Raw genomic sequence first — 17,500 nt, 5'->3', positions numbered from 1 at the left:
TAAGCCAGTGTCCCAATAGAGACATCTTCAGGGTGGTCCCAAGATGGGGGAGAGGGGTCCCAGGAGACCAGAGAGAAGCCATCACTGTAGCTTAGGGGCTGAGCCAGGCAGGGTCTCAGATGCATTTGTTCCTGTGTGAACTCTTACTAGTAAACATGCCCAGGGTCTCCATGAAAATACGAAGCTCGGGCCAGGAGCGGTGATGCACGTCTCTAATGGCAGCGCCGAGGGTGCAGAGGCAGTTTGAGAGTTTAGCCTGGACTACATCCTGACAGCCAGAGCTACACAGTGAAAACACTGTCTCCAAACAACCACTCACTCAGTGGAGTTCAGTCGGGCACTACCTCTGATTCCATCACTAGAGACCGGGAGGCTGAGGACTGAAAATTCAAGGCCAGTCTAGACTCCACAGTGAGACTCGGCTCTAAACTGGAAAGACCTGGATCCGGGTGACCCTTTCTGGTGGTCGCTGTCTAGTAGGGGAGCCCTCTGTAGCGGGCGCTGGTGTCAAGATCGCAGACCGTGTACACACACACACACACCTGTCACCAGTTTAAAGCCAGGTTAAATGCAGGCCTGGAAGTGCAGCTTTTAGCAGGCAAAATAAGAGGTGAGCGAGGGTCTCAGAATCTCAGCGCTGGGGTTTGCTCTTCAGGGTGAGGCCCCTGGGGTCATGCAAGAGACTATGCTTCATTTCACGTGTTGCTGTTGACGTAGCTAAATTCCTAGCAACTTTTGACAAGAGCACGTGGCTTCTTATTTTTATTTTATTTTATTTTTTTTAAAAATGTATAAATGTATGAGAACGTGAGACAGAACACAGCACGTCGGAAGGCACAAGGGAAGAGCGGTATGGTGAGGAACCACGTCTCTGGTCTTGTTGGCGTTCAGTTTCCTTCCCCAGCAGTTACTACCCCACCCGCTCCTTACCTGTCTGTCACGCTATACCACCCATCCATTTAGGGGTCAGTGAAATGGTTCAGCTGCTGGAGGGGCTTGCTGCCAACACCAGTGATTTGCGTTCGATCCCTAGGACCCACAAGTAGAAAGAGAAGACCGAGTCCTGTAAGTTGAGCTCTGATCAGCAACACTCATTGGGTTACACATGCACACCCTCATACACACACACACACACACACACTAAATAATAAATGTAACAAAAAACAAAAATTAACCAAGCAGTTGGGGGGAGATGGCGTTTTCATTATTTATGTTGAAATGCATGCAACATCAATTTTGACCATTCTTTTGGTGCACAGGGCAGTGGATGAATTACATTCGCAGTGTTTTGCAACCTTCACTATCCATTTCCAGAATGTTTCGCCACACCAAAGGGAAACTGTATCCGTTAAGCAATGACTTCCCGCTCCCTGAAGCCCCTGGGAGCCCTTAGTCCACTTTCTGCCTCTATGAATTTGCCTAGTTCAGATATTTATATAAATGAAATCATATCTGTCCTCAAGTAACTGACTCCTTTCACTTGAGGTCTTCAAGGTTCATCCCTTCATTTCTTGCTAACTGCATATTACTCCATTATATATATGAATATGCATACATACACATACATATTGATATTAATATATACCATTTGTTTATTGGTTTGTTGATGGTTACTTGCTTTATATATATAAATATATAAAAATATATCATAATTCTTTATTCATGGGAATTTCACATCATGCACTGGAATCCCACTCACCTTCTAGTCCCTCCATATCTGCCTTCCCCCTTCTGTATCCTCCATTAAAAGAAAATCCCCCCAAATTAATTGAAAACAAAACAGAACAAACAAACCACCTCACGCCTCTATCCTTCCCATCTCTGGACACCTCTTCATTGGTCCTGGTGGCACTGAGAGCTGTGGTGTGTCACACAGTTATAGCCTTTTGTCCAATCAGCCCTATCAGCTCTGGGTCCTCACAGAAACGCCTCTCAGGTATCTTGCTATGGGCATTAGTTTTTTATGCATCTGTTTGAGCCCCTGTCTTCAGCTCTGCTGGAAGAGAGCTAACAGTGGGAATGGTGGGTCAAATGGCAGTACTATGCTATGTTTAGCTCTTTTAATTTTTTAAAAATTTTACTTACTATTTTATGTGAGTGGATGTTTGATTTGCACTTCTCTCTGTGCACCCCAAGTGTGTGGTGCCTATAGAGGCCATAAGAGGGCGCTGGACCCCTGGAATTGGAGTTACAGACAGTTGTGAGCAGCCATCAACTGTCACTAGAACATTCAAGGCAAGGGAAATCTGGATTTGCGTGTCACTTCTTCTGTGTCTAGCTTCTTGTCTAATGTTCTAAGTTCTCTTTGTTCATTAGTCCTTTCTACTTAGAAAACAACTTTTTAGGGGCTGGAGAGATGACCCAGGTTTAGAGCACTGGCTGCTTGCTCTTCCAGGGGACCAGGAGTTTGATTCCCAGCAACCATATGGTGGCTCACAACCATCTGTAACGAGATCTGGTGTCCTCTTCTGGCTTGCAAGCAGACATACAGGCAGAACACTGTATACATCATTAAAAAAAGAAAAAGGAAAGAAAAAGACTCTTGAGCTTTTTATTTTTACCGTTTTTTTTTTTTTTAACAGTGTTTCTCTGTGTAGCAGAATGTCCTGGAACTCACTCTGTAGAGCAGGCTGGCCTTGAACTCAGAGATCCACCACCACCAATCGGCTTCTCTTGAGCCATTTAAAACACAAAAAACATTTAAAAAAACAATTATTTATCTTAGTGCATGAGAGAGAGAGAGAGAGGAGAGAGGGAGAGAGAAAGGAAATAGGAAGACACACACACACACACAGAGTTGTGTGTTCCTGTGCTACACTCATGTCATAGTGAGGATAAAAATGTAGAAGTTGGTTCTCTCCTTCCTCCATGTGAGTCCTGGGAACCAAACTCAGGTCATGGGCTGTTGGAGTTTGGCTGCACCTTCAGAGGCTGAGCCACGGCCTCCATTCATGGCTGCGCCTTCAGAGGCTGAGCCATGGCCTCCACCATGGCCACCAGCGCCTTCAGAGGCTGAGCCATAGCCTCTGCTCACGAGTATCTTGCTGGCCCACCACTGTTTTGAGAGCAATAAATTCTTAAGACCTTCTATCGTGGGGGGCTAGGTGGCTCCCATCTTTCATCCCAGCACTCAGGAGGCAGAGGTAGGAGGATCTTCAAGGCAACTCTGGTCTACACAGCAAATCCCAAGACAGTCAGAGCTACACAGTGAGACCATATGGGAAGAATTTTCATCTGACAAAGCCTCGATGTATCTTTCACTTCTGAAGTATACTTGGCTGGGTGTTTTCTTGGATCCCCCCCCCCAACACACCCTTTTTAAAAGTCTGGTCTCACTGTGTTGTCCCATGCTGACTTCGAGCTCACAGACCAGTCTGGCTTCAATGTTGCAGCGTCACTGGCTCCTGCCTCTGCCTCTTGGAGACTGGGATTGCGGGTATGGGGCATCACACTGTGCTGACGGTGCTTTTCTGCAATAAACTGTTGGGTCACTTTCTTCTTGCTCCAGGATTTCTTCTTCTTTTTTAAATTTGGTTCATCAAGACAGGGTTTCTCTGTAGCCCTGGGTGACCTGTAACTAGCTTTGTAGACCAGGCTGGCCTCGAACTCACAGAGATCCGCCTACCTCTGCTTTCCAATTGCTGGGATTAAAGGCACACGCCACCACCACCCAGCAATATTTTTTTTAAAGATTTATTTATTTATTATGTATACAACATTCTGCCTCCATGTAAGCCCACACACCAGAGGAGGGTGCCAGATCTCATTACAGATGGTTGTGAGCCACCATGTGGTTGCTGGGAATTGAACTCAGGACCTTTGGAAGAGCAGCCAGTGCTCTTAACCTCTGAGCCATCTCTCCAGCCCCCAGCAATATTTTTTTCAATTATTTTATGTGTGCACTAGGTGCTTGGCACCTATGGGGGGGGATAGGAGGGTCTCTGGAAAGGAGTTTTGCACCACCATGTGGGTACTAAGAATTGAACCCACGTCTTTTGGAAGTACAGCCAGCACTCCTAACCACTGGGGTCAGCTCCCCAGCTCCTCCAGGGTTTTGATGAGGAACTGGTCATTGCAAGTGCCCTTCTGCAGAATTTCATTTATCTCCTGCTGTTTTCAAGAGTTTTTTTTTTTGGGGGGGGTGACATTCCGCTCTCCACCCAGGGTCTCATCAGGAGTGTTCTTGGGTCTCCTGGCATGGCACGCTAGCATGCACCCCACCTTTGTTTCAGGGCACACACCAATACCATCTCAGACTGCTGCTTCACCTTCAGTGGCCACTTCCTGTGCACCAGCTCCTGGGATAAAAACATAAAAATATGGAACATCCACACGGGGGAGTTTCGAAACCGTGGTGCCTGCGTGACTCTGATGAAGGGCCACGAAGGCTGCGTGAGTTCCTGCTGCATTGCCAGAGACAGTAAGTGACCAGCATGCACTGGGAACCCCGTCCAACCCCGTCCGCCTCTCCCTCTTCTCTCCCCTTCGCTTTCTTGCCTTCTCCTCCCTACTTCCTTGCATGTTGCAGCCTGAGGGTTGGAACGGAAATGTGAGGCACAGTGAAGCCAGATTCACCCTCCTTTACCACACACACGCTGGAAGAGGAGACTCAGCTGGCTCCTTCAGAGTCACTTTCCTGGGTGCAGAAAAGAAGAGGTGACTTCCCAGGATTCTATCAGGAAGGGTGGTGCTCCCCTCATCCCTCCCCAAGCACCCCAAGCCAGGGGAGGAATTCATGGACACATGCTTCCTAGTGGCATGAACCCCAGCTCAAAGTGGCTAAAACCACCAAAGAAACCTTTAATGTTTTGAGTATATATAAACTATTATACAGATTGCCTTAAAGTGGTGCTTCTCGAAGTGTGGTTGGTCTTTAAATAATTTACTTGCTGACTCTCAAACCAGACGAACAGAGTTCCAGTCTTTGGGGAGGGGCTGCAAGATTCTGTATTTTAATAAGCTCCTCCAGGTGTATTATAAATAACAAGAGCTATTGCCTTAAAGGAAACACTTGCCAATGTCTGCGATTCCGTCAGCTTTTAATCCTGTGTACGGAATATCCTCTATGGGAAGGATGCTTCCTACCCCGGTCTCGCACACCAGTCTTCTTCCTCCGGCCCCTTCTGCTTCTCCCTTATTCCGCTCTCCCCTTCGGGAGGAAAGGAGGGCCTCGCGGGCTTCCAAGCTACACTGGTTCTGGCCACGGGCATTCCTCAAAAAGCGCTTTTCTGCCGGATGATGTCAACACCAAGTCTCAGGGAAGGCTTGCATTGGCTCAGCTTGGGACACACCCATCTCTGAGCCAATCACATAGCAGTGGATGACAGGCTCTGATTGGCCAGAATTGGGAGACGGGTCTGCCTCCAGAGTTAGGGGTGGGGGTTAGTACCCTGTAAACCAGAAGTACTGAGAGCAAGAGGGGGCTCTTTCTTTACAGGAAGTTGAGGTGTTGCTGCCGGGTGAAGTGACATGGGGGTGAAGGGGAACAATGACAAGAAGCCGTCTTCAGTAATGAAGGTGCAGCCAGGGCCCTTTGAGGGAAGCAGCTGTTTAGCTTTTCCCCTTGGATTTTGGTTTGTTTTTAAAATAAGGTCTAGGGGTATTTGAGATGGCTTCATGGGTAAAGTCACTTATGGCCAGGTCTGATTACCTGAGTTCAATCCCTGGGCCCCCATATGATGAGAGAGAGAGAGAGAGAAGGAGTCTCAAAAATCGTCTTTTGGTACTGTGTGAACATGTGTACACACACACACACACACACACACACGCACACACACACACGTAATAATTAACGAAACAAAGGAAGGCCTGTTCTGCAGCCCAGGTTGGCCTCAGACCCCCACATTCCAACTCAAAGTACTGGAACTGTAAGCATTCACCACCATACCTAACATGAGCACACACTGACAGAAACTTAAGCCTGCACGGCTCCTAGGAGCAGGGGCGCTCAGTGGCTGGCTGATTCTCAGGGGTTGGCTGACTGCCCTGAGTGACAAAGGAAGGGCTATAGCTGACTGGGCATCACCGAGTAGCGCCAAGAAAGGGCCCCAATGTTTTCAGCATGAGCCATGGCAGTGCAACCAGGGCCTGCTTTAGCCTTACCACAGCATGGAGGAAGACAACTCTGTTCCCACTCCCTCCTTTTGTATTGCAGGCTCTTTTCTCATTTCTGGTGGATTTGACAATACTGTGGCTATTTGGGATGTAGGAGATGGTTACCGGAAGCTGTCACTGAAGGTACCTTGCCTCCACAACATGGTGAATCTGGTTCTCTTTCTCCCTTTCTTCTTTCCTTCCTTTTCCTTTCTTCTTTCCTTCCTTCTTTCCTTCCTTCCTTCTTTCCTTCCTTCCTTTTTTCTATTTTTGAGACAGGGTTTCTCTGTAGCTTTGGAGCCTGTTCTGCAACTCACTTTGTTGACCAGGCTGTCCTTGAACTCAGACATCCGCCTGTCTCTGTCTCCAGTGTGGGGATTAAAGGCCTGTGCCACCACTGCTCAGGTCCAACTTTCTTTTTTTGGTGGGGGAAAGAAGGGGGGAAGGGGTAGGATCTTGCTATGTAGCCCAGGTTAACCTCAAACTTATGATCTGTCTCAGCCTCCCTGGTGCTGGGATTATGGGTGTGGTCTGTCACTCCTGGTAGTGTGGCCTGATACAGAGTCTAAGGCAATGGGACAGACCTAGACACTTCCCCAGTGTCCTGACACCTTTGTGAGGAAGGACAAAGACATCAGCACATTAAGCACCAACGGTGATGAGGGGGGAGAGAGAAATAATCGAGCCATGTGACAGAAAGGGACGTAGGGACTAACCCGCAGTGGGTGAGGGGCAGGCTACATAGAGGAAGCTCATGATTTGAGATCAGGATGGCAATAGAGAGATCTGGGGGAAAGACACTGGATGGGTAGGGAATAACCAGAGACCCTGTGTAGACTCAGAGGCCACCACGGGGACTTGCCACAGCCAGGGGTCTTCTTCTGCATCCAGTGGTCTTCTGCATCCAGTGTTCTCCACAGTAAGCGGGGTGTTCTCCAACCCAGCAAGAATCTAGTGCTGGAGTCCTTACCCTTGATACCGTCACCCAGTCATCTTTGATTTTCAGCCTCCATGTCTCCAGGGACCCTATGTCTGTACGTCTTGAGTAGCCCATGTTCATCACACCCCTACCCCATACACCCGAGGCTAGGCCGTCTAAGCCAAGGTCTCCAGAATGCCAGGACAAAGGGAGTTTCCATGTTTGCAAACAAACAGCTCCATGCTGAGTACTAGCCCTACTGGGTTTAAAACGCCATTGTCCCCCCTTGGATTGTTCCAGCCTCTCTTCTCTGCCTTCTATCCTCCCACCCTTATCAATTTCATCATCGCGGGCACCTGTGGAGTGTGTGAAGCCACACCCATGGCACAGTGCACACGCGGAGGTCCAAGGAGAGATATGTTGGGTGAGCTCTCTCCTCCTACTTTTACATAAGTTGCAGGAATTGAACTTGGATCCCCCAGCTTGTGCGGTAAGCCCTCTACCCACTAAGTCAGCTCCCTTGCTCTTTTGCTGAGCACGGCAACCCAACCTCTCCTGCTCCTTTTCTTCTTACGCTACTCTGCTGCCTCACAGAGACAGAAAGATGCTGAGGGAGAGCCAGACATCACAAAGCGGTGGCACCCGTCTCCTCTGGTTTTATTTATTATTATTAGGATGATGATGATGTTTTTTCCAGACAGGGTTTTTCTGTGTTGCCCTGGCTGTCCTGAAGCTCACTCTGTAAATCGACCAGACTGGTCTCCAACTCACAGAGATCCACCTGCTTCTGCCTCCCAAGTGCTAGGATCAAAGGTGTGCCACCGCCGCCACCACCAGCTGCTCGACTCAGGTTTTACTTTGACCTGAGGAACACAGCCCCTCATTTGCTTAAGTAGCTGTGGATGATCCTACACGGTAGAGCCTTCAAGAGACACTTTCTCGAGCAACACGGGCAAGCAAAGACCTGGGACAGAGGAGAATATAGTCTTTTATTTCCTTCTTCTTCTGAGCCCTGTGGTATGATTTAAAAAACAAACAAACAAAACACGTTTACGGTAACCTGATAGAGGCACGTAGGCCCCATCTTCATGGCTTGTATTCCGCCTTCATTGTTGATGGAACCAAGTTATGATAAGCAAAGGCTTGCTGACTTTTTGTTTCTGTCGTTTTTATAAAGCATTTCTCCTAGATCTTTGTTAAACTATTTTTTTTTTTGTTCAGGGCCATGAGAACTGGGTGACGGATGTTGCCGTTAGCAACAACAAGAAATGGATCCTCTCCGCTTCAAAGGTAAAAGCGAGCAAGCTTTGGCAGACTTAAAATGTTGATTATGTTTGTTGGGACTTGAGATAGGGCATAGCGGTGCACATCTTTAATCCTCCACTCGGGAGGTAGAGACTGGCAGATTTCTGTGAGTTCAAAGGACAGCCTGGGCTAGTAGAGAGATCCTGTCTTAAAACAAATCCTGAGGGCTGGGAGTAAAGGTATGCACCACCACTGCCTGACCCCACCCACACACACACACGCGCGCGCACACACATAACTGTATCTATACCTGACACACACGCGTGCACACACATGCACACACACACAACATAACTCTTATCTATACCCGACACACACAGACCTTGTTTCCTAAACAATAGTCTAACATCCACTTGCAGCCTCTCATGCATTATATGCAACTTAGAGATGACGTAAAGAATACAGGAGTGTGGATGTAAATTGCATGCAACTATGACACCGTTTGTGCAGGGGACTGGAGCATTTTCTGTCGTTCATTGTTGTTGGTATCCTTCATTGTGGGAGGTCTGGGAACAATTCCTCATGGACACTGAGGGACCACTGTACAAAATAAAGGAAATGTTGGCCAGAAACTGCATGACTCTGAGTTTGCAGTGAGTTCAGGAGCACAGGGAAACATACACTTGGAGAGAAGGCTCAGTGGTTAAAAGCATTGGCTGCTCTTCCGGAGGTCCTGAGTTCAATTCCCAGCACTACATGGCAGCTCACAGCCATCTGTAATTCCATTTCCTGGGCACCTGGTGCCCCCCATAGGCTTCTTCTGCAGGCACACGATGCGTATAAAGTCACAAGCACACACATGTTTATGTAAGAATAACTAAAAATATTTAAAGCAAGGAAACAATTAAAGATAGAAAATAGGATTTATCAAAACTAATAACTTCTTTTGTGTCAAAAGGCTAGGCACAGTGGGGCACAGTGGGGCACAGTGGGGACACAGTGGGACACAGTGGGACATATCTGTAATCCCAGATCCTGGGAGACCCAGGTGAAATGGAGAGATTCAGACCATCCTGGGCTGCACAGGGAGACCTTGTTTCAAAAAACAAGCACTAGTTTGGGGGTAAACAGTATATAAATTGGTGTTATTATTCATTTTGTCTGCTCTGCTTTTTAAAGACAGACTCTCATATGTGCCACTGGGTCTCAAACTTCCTATGTAGCCTGGGATGACCTAGAACTCCTGCTCCTCCGACCTCTGCCTCCCGAGTGCTGGGATTACAGGCGTGTGTTGCCATGCTCAGATGTACTGCTCATTTTCCATTCTCACCATCAATATATTATAAAGTTACAGATGCTCTTGTCCCATACCTTAAAAACACAAATTTCTGACAAGCTAACATTTAGCATCATTTCAAAGGGCAAAAATGATAGCCAGCTTATAGACACATGTTTAAGGAAGATGTCACCTTCCATTTCCAGAGCAAAAATTCATCAAGGAACTAGAGAGATGGCTCAGTCCACAAAGCATAAATCTGCCAAGTGTGAGGGTCCAGGTCCGGATCCCGGAACCCACATAAAAGCAAGGTGCTATGTCTGTAACTCCAGCTCTGGGATGTCAAAGTGGCGGCCCCCATTCAACTTTTCATTTGCTTTGATTAAAAAGTTAACAGAGTGAATAGAATTTGTCAAAATGTACATCTGTGCTGTGTGTTGAATGTGCAGATGAGTTAGAAAAGTCCAATTTGAAGCTGGAAGTGCTGGCCCACGCCTTTGATCCCAGCACTCAGGAGCCAGAGGCAGGTGGATCTCTGTGAGTTCGAGGTCAGCCTGGTCCACAGAGGGAGTTCCAGGACAGGCTCCAAAGCTACAGAGAAATCCTGTCTCAAAAAAAAAGAAAAGCTAATAAATAAATAAATGGACACAATGTACTAATATAAATTCAGTACCTTATAATTCCAAAGGATGGCAGTTCAAGAAAGTGAATCTTGAAAATTGCATTTCTTTCTGGAATTTTATTTTATTTATTATTTATGGGGGAAATCAAGTTATGTGGAGCTGGAGTTACAGGCAGTTGCGAGCTGCCTGATGTGGGCACTGGGAATAGAACTCAGGTCCTCTGCAAGAACAGCATGTGCTCTTAGCCACTGAGCCATCTCTCCAGCCCTGGATTTATTTTTGTTAGAAAAAAAAGTCAGAAGCTCACAATGTTAGTTCTCCCCACCTCAGGCTTGCTTAGCACTCAGCCAGACTGGCCAGAAGCTTGTAAGTCTCCTGCCTCAGCCTCCTGGGTGCTGGGGTTAGTGTGTATCACCTTGGGTTTTTGTTGTTGTTGTTATTCTGTACCTTCTCTGAGATTAGTCAAATACATGCCTTCGTTACAGCAGCCTACAGAACTAACTGTAGGGTTTTACTGCCTGAAAACCCCTCATGCTCTGCTCTCTCAGCCCCTTCAGCCCCAGAATCCCTGTCAGCGCTGTTTCTTCTTTACTGTCTCTTGTCACACACATGCACACACACCAAACAACAAATACAGCATAAAACATACCACACACACAACACACAGCACACACAACACACAGAACACATACCGTACATACATATCACACATCACACAGAACACATACTACACATCCTACACACAATACAATACACAACAAACAATGCCCACAACACGCACATACTACACATCACACACAACACAGGACACATACCACACAACAACACATACATATCACACATCACAAAGAATACATATCACACACACTTATCACATGTATCATACATCACACAGAACACACACTACACAACTCAGACTATACACAACACACACAATATACAGCACAACACGCACACATCACACATCACATACAACACACAGAACACATGCTACAACACAGCACACATATCACACAGAACACACACTATAACACAGCACACATATCACACAGAACACACACTATAACACAGCACACATATCCCTCAGAACACACACTATAACACAGCACACATATCACACAGAACACACACTATGCACATTACACACAACATGCACAACACACACTCAAATGTAACTCTCATCTCAAACTCCCATCAAGATCGTTTATTCTGAAGTCAAACATGAGTGACCGCGGCACAGGAGCACAGATTCAGGCCAGCACACATTCTATGCTCTACCATGGCAACAGTTTTCATAAGAACAGAACAAAGTCAAGTCCATATAAAGGGGTGGAAGGTCACAGATACCCAGGGACGGCTCGTCTCCAGGCCTCAGGTACTATCTTAGCCTTTTGGGCCACAGAAGTGAGGGGTCTGTCTGTACATCCCAAAGGACTTACTTCACGGTCACAGCGACCTTAGATGACAGCAGAGGTGGGTCGGGAGGGAATGTTAAAGATGCTAGAAGAGCCGGCTTGTGACACTCTGGCTTTGGACTTGCAATATTCCAGCCTCTCTGCGTCCTTTGAGCTCTAATCTGTTAAGGAGCCTTGCAGCAGGCTTAGTGGAAGGTGTGGCGGTTTTTGCTTTGTTTTCCTCCAGGAACTTGTTTTCATACTCAATCTATATAATTGTTTTCCTAGAATGCTGGAGAGATGAAATTTGCAGCTTGTATGTAGCCTCTTCAGACTGGCTTCTTTCACTCAACAAAATGTGTTTTTGCATTTTCCATCTCTATGTCTTTTGCGGGGGCGGGGGATTGACAGCTCCTTTATTCTGAACACGGAATGCTATCCCATTGCATGGCTGCACCACAGGTCCTAGTGTAGCCCAGGCTGGCCCTGAACTCCTGATCCTCCTGCCTCGGCTTCCCACGGCTGGGATTACACGGGCTATCACAGCTCTTTCATGTGCCACTGAAGACTGAGCTATACCCACAGCCTCCATAGTGTTTTTGCTTGCTTGTCTGTTTGCTTGTTTGTTTTTTGTGACCCCTGGCCTGCTGTTTGACTTGTTCTAGGATAGCTCCTTGAGACTGTGGAATATTGAAGAGATTGACACAATCCCTTTGGTCACTGAGAACAGAAGGACTATGGGTTGCAATGTCCAGCAGGTTGGTATCAGGTAAAATTAAGGCCATTGAAGTCATCTGTTAACCTTCACCAATTCAGTTTCTTCCCTGAGCAAACATTTCCTGGGCCCCTGGCGACACAACCATAGACAAACAGTGGAATCCCAGCCTCGCGGGTGCTTAAATCTCCAAAGGTGAGACAGGAGTACAGACCCAAGGGAAATACCTGCCTACGTGGTAAGCAGTACCTTTCAGAAAAAGTAACACGGGAGGGAAGGGGTGTGTGTTGGGGCGGTTATTTACTTATATTCATTTGGTTTTCTGAGACACATGCTTGATATATATCCTAGGCTAGCCTGGAACTCTTGATTCTCTTCCCTTACTCTTCTAAATACTGGGTTATAAGTGTACACACAGCTTGTGATTTGTTTGCTTATTTATTGGGCTAGGGTTAGAGACCAGAGCCTTTCATGGCATGGGCTAAGTGAGCACTCTACCATTGAAATGAAACTCCATCATCATCATCATCATCATCATCATCATCATCATCATCATTGTTTTGAGATATCTCACTGCAACCCTGCAATATAGACCAGGCTGACCTTGAACTTACAGAGATCCTTTGCTTCAGTCTCCTGAACTCTACTATTGAAAGTGTGGTCCCTGGTTTTTCTGTGTGTAAGGTGTGTGTGTGCATGTATTGGAATGCTGGGGTCCCCTGAGAGTCCTCTGATGTAGGCTAAGAGTCCCTGCCTCAATCGCTGGCTTGATGATGGTGGGTAGCAAATGAGACAGGTGAGCATCTGTACCTGCAGGGCAGTGTTTTGGCCAGAAAGAGAATCTGTGGAGGAGAAGCCTCAGCTCCCACTTCAGTTGGTTGAAATCCTTGTCTGGAGCTCTGTGAGGTGGCTGCCTCTTGTAAGCCCCATGCTTAGGAGTTTGAGGCAGGAAGATCACTAGTTGTTGGAGGTCAGCCTATGAGACTTAGTGAGGCATTGTCTCCAAATGAACTAAACAATAAACAGGGCGTAGAGAGATGACCTAGGGACTCAGAGCACCTGCTGCTCCTACAGAAGACCCGGATTCGATTCTGTCACCCACGTGGTGGGTTCAGTTCTTGGGGACCCGATGCCCTTTTCAAACAAACAAATAGATCAAAGCCCTATTTAGTTTGGAAATCTCTAATGCTAGCCAGGTGGGATGTACCTATAACACTAGCTCTTTAGAAGGCTGAGGCAGGAGGATTTATGTTTAAGGCCTGTTTGAGATATATATTGAGGCCCCATCTCAAAATCAAACATAAACACACACACACACACACACACACACACACACACACACGGTGGGGGTGGGGCTGGGAACGTAGCTCAGTGGCCTAACACACACAAGGCCCTGGGTTTATTTCCTCCTGTCGGAAAAACAAGCAAAAACAAATCCTTCCGCGGTTGCCTTGCTTCCTCCTAACTCTGTTCTGCAAGTCAGCATCTCTGGCATAACAAGGAGTCAGGCCACTCTCTTGGGTCCCACAGTTCCTCTCTGGACCACTTTGGCCAGGGAGCACTGGACACAACCCTGTCTTCCTCTTCCAAAGCATGCGGCTGTGTGAGGGCCAGCCCTCGCGGCCCTCCCAGCTTTAGAGGAAAGGCTGGGCAGAAACCTATGTCTGGTCTTCTGCTCCCAGCCTGCGCCCGGGTAGTTTGTGGGGTGAGAGACTCCGGAAACGGCAGGCCTTGCCTTGGCTCAGCCCAGGCTAGCTGGGTGGTGGGATGCGAGACTCTGCCTTCACAGCTTCCTCTGCTCTGACCTGCGCAACGTTTCTGTTTTCTGGAAAATGTCCCGCTGCAGTGCAAAACGTGTGACCAGATTTTCCCCGCCTTTGAAAGTGACACCTCTTCTAAGCTACACAGCCGGTGTCCCTTCTGCCGCAGAAACGAGAACTTAGGGCAGTTTTCTTCGTCGTCATCACTGGAGGAGAATAAGGAGAGCTGATGGCTGCGCGTGCGCAAAGCACCGGCTAAGAAGTTTGTGGCATTCTGTGGGGACCCGAGTCCCCCTCCCAGCTGAGTGGACCTATCAAACTGAGGCAGGGGCCAGGCCCTCACTAGACTTCTCAGCATGGTGCTGCCTCTTTGACCCCGCCCCACCCCAGAACCCTTGAACAGTGAGCACTTCGGTTTGAATATAGAATAAATCTAGATTCCTTTGGAAAACAAGCGTGTGGGGAAAGCGGAGAAGCAGTTGGCTACTTCCGAGCTCGGAATCCCACTGTCCAGACATCTCATTCTTGGAACACCTTATGGGCTAATATTCTAGAGTCGGGAGCCGCCCCATAACGTGGCCCTAGGACTGGCGTGTGCACGTCTCGAACATGTCAGTTGGCTGTGATGTGTGGGGCCCGCTCTGTGGACGAGGATGGCAAGGCACTGTGATTGTTTTGGTTTGGGTATGGTTTCTCCCTTCCAGGTTCAAGAACTGGGGGCTTGGTTGCCTGTGTAATGGTGTCAAGGGGTCAGTGGGACTTCTCAGGTAGTAAGTAGCTTCTCTCCTTGTGTGTATGGGTGTTTTGCCTGTACGTATGTATGTGCCCCATATGTATTCAGTGCCCACAGAGCCCAAAAGACGGGGTAGATTCCCTGGAAAAGATGGCTGTGAGCTACCTTGTGGGTTCTGGGAATTGAACCTGGGTCCTCCTGGGCACTGAGCTCTCTCTCCAGCCCACCTCCAGATAGTTTTGAGGTCGCTTTCATCATGAAAACCACGATGAGTGTATTCATCACGTTAGCCTGGAGTTGATTAGAACGCTCGCACCCACACCATCCCCAACGATGTGCACCTAGGTTATTGCAAACAACGCTAGCCAAGCGTTTCTGGGCACATTGTATTCACTTTTGCATAGATCAGTTCAGCGAACGAACCTCCTACTGCTGTAAGGCCAGAAGGATGCATCAGCAGTGCTTGGCTTTGTTGCCGAAGGTAAGCCTGGCATGGAGACCCCAGAGTGACCTTGAAGCATGCATGGGGAGGGCCTTGACTTGGCCATACAACTGAAACTCCCACACACATCGTGTGGGGACTCCGAGTCGCCCGGAGTCAGTTCAGGATCCTGTATCAGGAGAAGCGGTCCAGAAGTTATGGGCCTGGGCTGACAAGGATGGCCGCAGCTCACTTGACATCCAAGGAACTAAGCAGCCCGTCCTGGGGTGTCTCTGGGGCAGTTGCGGGCTCCGTTGAGATTCCCAGGAAACGATCCGCGGAAGATAGAGCACAAAAAGGGATGCTACTGTGACCGACCCGGAAACTAGGCTCGCCCCTTCCTGCTCGCTCCGTGAAGCTAATTACAATTTTCCCAGTTCCTTTAGATGGAAAAAAAAAAAAAAAAAAAAAAACAACCGAGGAACCCCCCAAGGCACATGCGCGCCACTGCCAGCCCAGGAATGCGTACGCATGCGCGAAGCTCGTGAGGTCACTAGAAATGGGAACTGGTTTCTCGCAGTGCTCGTGCGGGTGGCGCCGTGGCTTAGTTGGTTAAAGCGCCTGTCTAGTAAACAGGAGATCCTGGGTTCGAATCCCAGCGGTGCCTTGACAGAGCTTGTTCGCTCTACTTTTGTGTCTCACCTTTCAGTTTTGCAAGACTTCTCACGGGACCGCTTCTCTGTCAGTGAAAGAGAGCCTGGAAAGACTTTTAGCTGAAGACGTTGTTGTGTTCCTGCTAGCCCCTCCCTCTTGAGGAGGTCGCCAGATAGCTGTCCACGGAGTGCTCCCACAGGGGTGGCGATCCTCCGCAGTCTTTTGGCTTCTCAACCTTGCAAAGAATGCTGGTTTCCTCTTCCTGCAGCCGTATAGTGGGTACCAGAGCTCTGCTTACTAAGGACAGTTTGATGAGACCAAGTGAGTCCCCAAAGTGGCCCTTGTCGCATCAGATCCGACCAGTCGATCTGCATCTGCAGAACACATCAAAACAAAACAAAACAACAACAAAACAACTACGGGTGGTGGAGGATGGTCCCGAATGTCTCTAGGTCCTTAGTGTGGGGCCTGACCCTAAGGCCAGGGCTGTGATTGCCAAATACCAGGATGCCACAGGCACATGGAACTTCTTTTTTTTTTTTTTTTTTTTTTTTAAATATTCTGTCTGTGTATATGTCTGCAGGTCAGAAGAGGTCACCAGACCTCATTACAGATGGTTGTGAGCCACCATGTGGTTGCCGGGAATTGAACTCAGGACCTTTGGAAGAGCAGGCACCGCTCTTAACCACTGAGCCATCTCTCCAGCCCCACATGGAACTTCTTTGAGAGCCTTTGCGACCAGAGATTTGGAGGTTGGGGAGAGTTTGAAGCTTAAAGAATGTTCACGGGGGATACAGTTAAGTCCAAACAAACCCAGCATGATAGGCCCAGCGAACTTTAGAAAATGCAAGTGTGACCTGGTGCTATTCCAACGCGGATACTCTTTCTTTGACAATTGAGGTTACAACCCCATAAATCATTTTAAACCGTCTTAAGGACTGGTCTGGTGAGATGGCTCAGTGGGTAAAGATGCTTTGCTGCTCACCCTGATTCCCCGAGTTCAATCTCTGGGTCTAACGGGGTGAAAGGCGAGACCTGACCCCTGAAAATTGTCTTCTGGTCTGTGAGTCCACACGCATGCTGCAGCTCATGTGTACCCCCCACAACAAATAAATTAATAGGAAAAAAATGTCTTAAGTTAAAAAGCGACAAAGTAATTGCGTTAACCCACACATAACAAAAGCGCATGGGCCTTTGCTTAGACAGGCAGCCTATGAAAACACACAATGCCCAGAAAAACACGTCAGTGCTGCTGCCTGGGAGGGGATTGTGGGACATCTCTGTAGCTGGGGAAAAGACTGAGATTTAAAAACAAGTTTTTACTTGAGCACTATGGTCAAGTTGACAATACCGAGTTGAATTATTGTGAGCTGGGATGAACAAGAAAATTCACTTGTCCCAGAGGCAATTGTTTCTGCTTCCCCACAGGTCTGGGTTTATTGTGTGATTTTTTTTAAAGTTATTTATTTATTATGTATACAATATTCTGTCTGTGTGTATGCCTGCAGGCCAGCAGAGGGCACCAGACCTCATTACAGATGGTTGTGAGCCACCATATGGTTGCTGGGAATTGAACTCAGGACCTTTGGAAGAGCAGGCAATGCTCTTAACCTCTGAGCCATCTCTCCAGCCCCTTATTGTGTGATTTTATGTTTATTTGTTTGTTT

General features: G+C 47.8%; 1 protein-coding gene and 1 non-coding gene across 2 annotated transcripts in view; both read left to right on the top strand.

Annotated features, from left to right (window-relative positions):
- Positions 1 to 14,343, top strand: part of Wdr88 (WD repeat domain 88) — a 31,540-nt gene extending 17,197 nt beyond the window's left edge. Inside the window, exons 8-12 of the mRNA XM_050119076.1 lie at positions 4,233 to 4,420; positions 6,155 to 6,237; positions 8,234 to 8,302; positions 12,216 to 12,308; positions 14,112 to 14,343. Coding sequence (XP_049975033.1) covers positions 4,233 to 4,420; positions 6,155 to 6,237; positions 8,234 to 8,302; positions 12,216 to 12,308; positions 14,112 to 14,255 — 577 coding nt within the window. The 3' untranslated portion in view covers positions 14,256 to 14,343. The remainder of the gene's footprint in view (positions 1 to 4,232; positions 4,421 to 6,154; positions 6,238 to 8,233; positions 8,303 to 12,215; positions 12,309 to 14,111) is intronic.
- Positions 14,344 to 15,772: 1,429 nt separating this feature from the next.
- Positions 15,773 to 15,846, top strand: Trnat-agu (transfer RNA threonine (anticodon AGU)). Its single transcript has one exon. It is a non-coding gene; the product is annotated as a tRNA-Thr (tRNA).
- Positions 15,847 to 17,500: the final 1,654 nt, after the last annotated feature.

The sequence above is a fragment of the Alexandromys fortis genome, unplaced genomic scaffold (genome assembly GCF_014885135.2).
Source record: "Alexandromys fortis isolate MF-2015 unplaced genomic scaffold, M_Fortis_MF-2015_v1.1 scaffold_140, whole genome shotgun sequence".
Lineage (NCBI taxonomy): Eukaryota > Metazoa > Chordata > Mammalia > Rodentia > Cricetidae > Alexandromys > Alexandromys fortis.
The sequence above is the reverse complement of the archived record's forward strand: the minus strand, read 5'-3'. Positions and strand labels throughout refer to the sequence as shown.